Source organism: Sesamum indicum, linkage group LG12 (genome assembly GCF_026168435.1).
Source record: "Sesamum indicum cultivar Baizhima isolate 11 linkage group LG12, ASM2616843v1, whole genome shotgun sequence".
NCBI lineage: Eukaryota > Viridiplantae > Streptophyta > Magnoliopsida > Lamiales > Pedaliaceae > Sesamum > Sesamum indicum.
The window spans coordinates 17,304,134-17,311,063 of NC_142668.1; the positions used below are offsets into that span (position 1 = coordinate 17,304,134).

The 6,930-nt window shown below is 43.5% G+C and overlaps 1 protein-coding gene across 1 annotated transcript; it reads left to right on the plus strand.

The window, feature by feature from the left end:
• The first annotated feature begins 517 nt into the window (after positions 1-517).
• LOC105179499 (BES1/BZR1 homolog protein 4) lies at positions 518-4,464 on the plus strand. The gene is made up of 3 exons (XM_011103146.3): positions 518-903; positions 3,114-3,871; positions 3,978-4,464. The coding sequence occupies exons 1-3, from the start codon at positions 688-690 to the stop codon at positions 3,979-3,981; spliced, it is 978 nt and encodes a 325-aa protein (XP_011101448.1). The 5' UTR covers positions 518-687; the 3' UTR covers positions 3,982-4,464.
• Positions 4,465-6,930: the final 2,466 nt, after the last annotated feature.

Below are 6,930 nucleotides of genomic sequence, written 5' to 3' on the forward strand. Positions count from 1 at the left end.
TACGATTTTCGAATAAGTTTTGAATCTATTTCTTTAATTTAAAGCCCAATATATTCAAAATAGTAATATGTTTGGACTCACAACAATCATTTGATCAATTTAATATTTGTATTCACATAAAATTAAGAATTAGATAAAATTTATAATTAGTCATTCTCCAAATTTTAAGTACAGTTTTTGCTACTTTAATATTCTTACCATCTTTATTATCCTTTTCGTACAACACGAGTGAGAGTACTGTTTGAAATGGAAAGTGGAGAGGGTGAGGGAGGACTGAGAGGAGGAGGGGGGGCACCACACCCCCACCCCCACCCCCCATGTTTGATGCTCCTTTCGTAGCAACTATCCCACCCACAACACCTGTCCCCACTTTAAAAAGACTAAACACGTGCACCACCCGCATTTCCAGGATTTATTTTATATTAAAAAATAAATACAATTTTTTAGATGACCCACACCAATACCTCAGTGGCATTCTTGTAATTAACACCCCCCGGCCCCGGTATTTATCCGTCCTCTTTCTCTCTCAGTTCCCACTAATCACTCTAACCAAAAACCCCTTCTTCATTCCGCAAACCCGGTCCTCTGCATCTCCCTACAGCTTTCCGGTTCGGTTCTCTGTTAGACTTCGCATTCTCAGTCGTTGGTTTCGCGGTGCGGAGAATTGTTGAATCCGGCGTCGTACTGATGACATCGGGCACGAGGCTGCCGACATGGAAGGAGCGAGAGAACAACAAGCGACGGGAGCGACGCCGCCGCGCGATCGCAGCCAAGATCTTCGCCGGATTGAGGATGTATGGGAACTACAAGCTCCCCAAGCACTGCGACAACAACGAGGTCTTGAAAGCTCTCTGTAATGAAGCTGGTTGGATCGTCGAAGAAGACGGCACCACGTATAGAAAGGTACGATATCAATCGATACTCCACGGCGTAGGTTAGCTAGTGGGCCATGGACGGGTTTGGATCTTATTCCAGTTCATTTGGGTCGTTGGTTGTAGTGAGATGTTTTTGGGTTTGTAGTTTTCTTTGCTAGTGCTGGTGTCTGCTAAAATGCGCTGGATGCGTACGGGAGACGTTAGCGCCGTTGATCAGGTCAGCAGGTCCTACTCAGGCCTGTGGGTGACCGCTCTGGTCGGAGGGCTCAAAGCTAAAGTGCGCTGTACGCATCCGGCGCATGATAGGAGTGGTGGAATCTAATCTTACCGTTTAATTATTCTTTACATTTCTTTATCATTTTTCTAAGAGATAATTAAGTCAGTGTGTGTGGTTAGTTGTCAATTGCTTTGCTGTCGATAGCATGTGAGGGCCTCCTTGTTGTTACAGGGTTTTGGTGGTTGATACTCACTGCACGGCGTACGATAGATCACTTGGGAATGTCATTTTACTTTTTAAAGCCCTCGTACCTCAAAAGATGCTTATCGTTTTCCATTCCATCTTTCTCCAGTCAAATTAATACTTAAGTATACGAGTTATTTTTTCGCTTTATCTCTTTATTAACAACGGACAAATGGATCCCTCAACCCCTCTGATTGTGTAACTTCAATTATCAGACAGTTGTCTGAAATCTAATAAGAGGATTTACGATTAGACGACAATGTCCTTCACTATTGCTTTCATTCCCCAACCCTATCGGGTTAAATCTTGTGCGATTGGATGGGCAATTATGTCCTTTGCCTGATCTATGCAGCTCCTCTAGATTCGCAACTCTTGCGTCTTTTACTTTTCACGGCTCAAAAACATAACTGTAACTTTTCTATTGTACGTAAGCCGACACCCCAATCGATTTTTATGTCTAATAAATTCAAAAAATGTCAGTTTGTAGTGGGGATCTTCTTCGGAGTTCATTCTGTTAGTAAACAGGAAATATTATCCAAGAATAATTCTAGAGCGGATACGTTTGAGTTTGTAAAGTCAGAATGTATAAGTACAGGTAATAATCGTGGTTAAATTTCACCTGGATACTGGGTGATGGTATTACAGGAACTATGCATCCTTAGTCGTATTTCTCTTTAGTCAAGTGAGTGCGTCTTTTGCTTTAGACTGTATGTGATTAGCACTGTAGGCTTCTTCTCTTAGTTTCAATTTATATTTGCAGACAGCACGGTTTTGTCAAGTAAATATGGTGGAGCGTTGCTTTAACAATTTAGGTTCCTTCGATGTGACTATAAAGTTTGTTAAGGCTGTTGAGCATATGGGCATGTCAGGGTGGAAGTTGGTTTTACACGAATTTGACAAGAGAGCCTGACTGAGACTATTGGACCGATCATGTAAATGTATTCCAATTTCCACAACTTCTCGGGGAAAATTGCTATCTGATGGTGATGCTGCCCATATTTATAACTCTTCACGGGGGGTGACATAAATATAGGCTGTGTTCAAATTTTGCTTTGCTTTAAACCCAAAGTTTCCTTGCCAATATGCTGGCTTTATATTAAAACCATATCAAGGAGTACAGGCGATGAATGGTTACCTATTGATATTCACATTATTAGGGGCAGAACATATCAGTATTGATGTTAACCGGCAGTTTTCAAACATATTGAACTTGCATTGTTCCAAATCAACTAAATGTGCACAATCACTAAGCTTCATCTTTGAAAGGTAAAAAATAGAGATGGCATTCTTCTGTGCAGTCATCATGGAGGTCACCCCTACTGAGTAGAAGCACAAGGAACTCTAGTTGATTAGTAGCGACTGTGCTTTCAGCATTTCTTCATTTCTAGTAAAAATTATCATGCTAATTGCAGTTGGGATGGCTCATTTCATTCTTTTATATTGGCCAAGCAAGTTGTGCTTGCATGCTTTTCTCACTGGCGAGGTTCTTAGCATTCCTTGGCATTGATAACGAATAATCACCCTACTGACTTGTTTTGCAATTATTTAGGTGCATGAGACTAGTGAGGAGCTATTTCCTTCTTGTACTCACTATCATCTACTTATCGGCGGTATTATTGTTTCGAAAGTCTGGTCTTCATGACATGATTCAACATCTCATTTCACTGCTATATTTGGAAATAAGCCTAGAAGTTACCATGATCAAATCTGACATTCAGAAGCTTTGTGATGTATGTGTTGTTGGTGGTCTTCCTCTTAACCGTTTCTCATTTTTGCAGGGGTGCAAGCCTGTGGAACGCATGGATATCATCGGTTCAGCTGCAGTAAGCCCTTGCTCATCGTATCAGCCAAGCCCAGGAGCCTCTTTCAATCCAAGCCCTGCTTCGTCTTCTTTTGCAAGCCCAGTTTCATCCCATTTTGCTGCTAGTGTCAATAATACTGCAGATCCCAACTCCCTTATCCCCTGGCTAAAAAATTTGTCATCTGGCTCTCTGCCTGCTTCATCTAAGTTTCCCCATCATCTTTACATTCCTGGAGGTTCTATAAGTGCTCCAGTCACCCCTCCATTGAGCTCGCCAACCGCACGTACTCCTAGAATGAAGGGCAACTGGGATGATCCAACAACAGGTTCTGCCTGGTCTGGGCAGCATTACCCGTTTTTACCATCATCAACTCCCCAAAGTCCTAGTCTGCAAACTCCACCTGATTCAGGATGGGTTTCTGGTGTTCAAACTCCTCAAGATGGACCTTCCTCTCCGACATTCAGCCTTGTCTCAGCAAATCCATTTGGTTTCAAGGAACCGATATCAAATGGGGGCTCCCGTATGTGGACCCCTGGGCAAAGTGGAACTTGCTCTCCTGCTATTGCACCAGGGTTTGACCAAACAGCTGATGTTCCAATGTCGGATGCAATATCATCTGAGTTTGCATTTGGCAGTAATACCAAGGGGCTAGTGAAACCATGGGAAGGAGAGAGAATACATGATGAGTGTGTTCCTGATGACCTTGAGCTTACTCTTGGGATTCCTAGCACCAGGTATTTCATAATACAATTTCCTTTATTCTTTGCCTATTCTTACTTTTTTGGGGGAGAGAAGTTCTTTGGTCTATTTCAACTGATCATTTGAAACGGTGAATTTCAGGTGAAAACTGGTAGAAGAAAGGCCAACAGATATTAACATTTCCCCTAAAACATTGTTGTCTGCTGCTGCACATTGTCAAGCTATTGACTACTTGTTAGATCATTCTGATTTCTGAACATGAAAGTATCCTGGTTGGTGAGCCAGGGAATTGAGCTACACAGCAGGAGGAGGTTCTGGTTTTTTTCTATTTTGTTTCGTTGTGCCCTCAAAGAAACAAAGATAAAAGTATAAATAGCTCATGAAGTTGGCTCTGCAATTTTTTAGCAGATTTTCATTCTCGTATTTTGTCTTCAAATTCTTTTGATTCTTTCTCGTTCAAATACTGATAATGTTTTATTGTGTTTCTGGATGATTTTTTGTTATTGGGATGTACTCGGGATGTCAAAATATCATAATTTTTGTCATAAACCTCTTGACAAGGCTAGCATGCCTATGTTGATGCTCAGTTTTCTTTGCTGAATATGAATTCCAAATTTTAGCAGGGCTATATTTCAGTTGAAATTACCGATCCTCTATGGGTTTAGTTGTTTGCCTTGTACACGTTCTACCTTGTATTCATGAAATTACGGCGGGGAAATCCCCCCACCGCATCGACAATCTCCACCTGCTCCTCCCACGACAATACTCCCCCAGAAGCTCCACCCCAAGAATTGATAATTCACCCGCCTTCTCCTTCCCCTTGCAGAAGTCGAGAATTATTCTCGGCTCTTGAGGAGGAGGAGCAGAGGCGAGAGGAAGTGAACAACAGGATCTCCAGACCTGAAGTCGCACAGACTCAAGATCAGAATCTCCATAACCGAGAATCTTAAGCCCCCCACCACCTAGGGGAACCGAGGATTTCTACTTGCCGTTAGCTGTGGCCCCTTCAAGATGTAGCCTGTTTGCCTCGAGAATTCTAGCCGAAGCGCTCCCAGCAGGTCTCAAAGTGTCGAACTTATCGGAATATGATAGGATGGGAGGCCCACAAGAACACTTGGACAAATTTTATGCCAAGATTGATTGGTACGATCTGAGTGACGCCGCTTACTGCAAGGTCTTCCGCACTACGCTCTCAAAACGTGCATTAGCCTGGTTCAACCAACTGCTCGCTGGAACTATTTCTAGCCTCGAGTAGTTGGTTCAACGTTTCTTGCATCACTTCTCCATAAACAAAAAAGTTTAAAAAAAACGGCTGTATTTCTATTTACCATCCGCCAAATGGAGGGTGAGACTCTGAGATACTATATGCAAAGGTTCATGGACGCAGTGCGTGAGGTTCCCCATGTTAATCATGAGTTATTGACCAGTATTGTCCAACAGATCTGCTACCAGGAAGATTCAAGGAATCCATAGCTGGCAAGCCCCCTAGAACTATGGAGGATTTACTCATGCGCTCCCATAATTCCATCCGCATTGAGGAGTCGAACGCATTGGATCCTTCCCTCAATAGCAAAAGGAAGGGTCGGGAGAGGAAAAGGAGCCGAAGAAGAAAGAAGAACGCAAGCATGTACCTCGGGCGGGGTTCGCTCACTACACCCACTTGAACGCTCTCAGAGGGGAGATATTAGTCGTAGCTGAGCAGCAAGGGTTAATCAATTAATGGCCATGGAAAATGAAAGACAACCTTAAGAGACTCAAGTCCAACAAATATTGTGGTTTCCACTGAGATAGAGGGCACACGACGAAGGAATGCCACCACGTGAAAAATGAGATAGAGAACTTGATTTAGTGAGGGTACTTGAAAGAATACGTCAACCAGGGATTGAATTCCCAACCTCGGGATCCAACGTCCACACAGACCAAGAACGACGACAACTTCCCCACCGCAGGGGTTATCGCTGTAATTTTGGGTGGCCCGACGGGCGATGACTCAGCTAATGCAAGAAAGGCTCTCGCTCAAGCAGCTAGGGGAAACCACGCGTAAGCCCCTATTCAAGTTTACAATATTAGTTTGAAACAAGGGGATGAGATTTTATTCAGCCAGCAGGACTTGGACCCAGTGAGAAATTAAAACGACGCCCTGATCATCTCTGGCACGATCTCCAACTTTTGGGTCAAAAAAATTTTAGTGGATAGTGGGAGTTCGGCGGACATTATATTCCACGACGCATATGTCCAATTGGGGATTGACAACGCTCAATTTCTGAAGGTGAACGCCCCACTCACAGGTTTTAGCGGAAAAATAATCAAACCAGTAGGGGAGGTGACACTACCATTATCCCTCGATTGGGAACCGAAAAGGGGGCATGGGTGGGTGAGCTCCCTAGCGTTTTATGGGCATATCTAACGACACCAAGAACTCCTACGGGAGAATTCCCGTTTAACCTATCTTATGGGACAAATGTCGTAGTGCTCGCAGAAATAGGAGAACTTTGTTGGCGAGTGAAAAATTACAACCCAGACTACAACGAGCAAGGGTTGAGGATGAACGTAAACTTTTTCGAAGAGGGCAGAGAAAACGCCACAATCCGGGCCACTATGTATAGAACCAATGCGAGAGTCAAGCCGAGCAGTTTTCAAGTGGGAGATCTGTTGATGCGAAAAGCCTAAGCTTCGGGTCCCATCGGGAAGTTGTATGCAAAGTGGGACATCCCTCGCACGGGAGCATTGCAAATCTCAAGAAGTATTACTGTTAAGTTCTCTAGGTACGTAAAGTTCACTTTTTGAATATTTTGTAATAGGGGGCAAAGTAGAAGTGTAGCGTTTTATCCCTCCCCGTCGACCTCTTGTGAAACTCTTGTAATTTACGCTCAAGTAATGAAGTTAATTTTTCCGCTGTAGTTCAAAATTTCTTTGATAAGGGGGATCTATGAATTTTCGAGAGGCCCCCTTGAGGTACCAATTGTCCCGGGACCCCTAACCGAAAATCCACTAAGATCAACCCCCAGCGACGTTATCCCTGGAGAATTTTGCCTCCCTAAATGAAGTTGGCAAAGATCCAACTCCGGGACGCGAGCGAAATCATCCCTTGAGG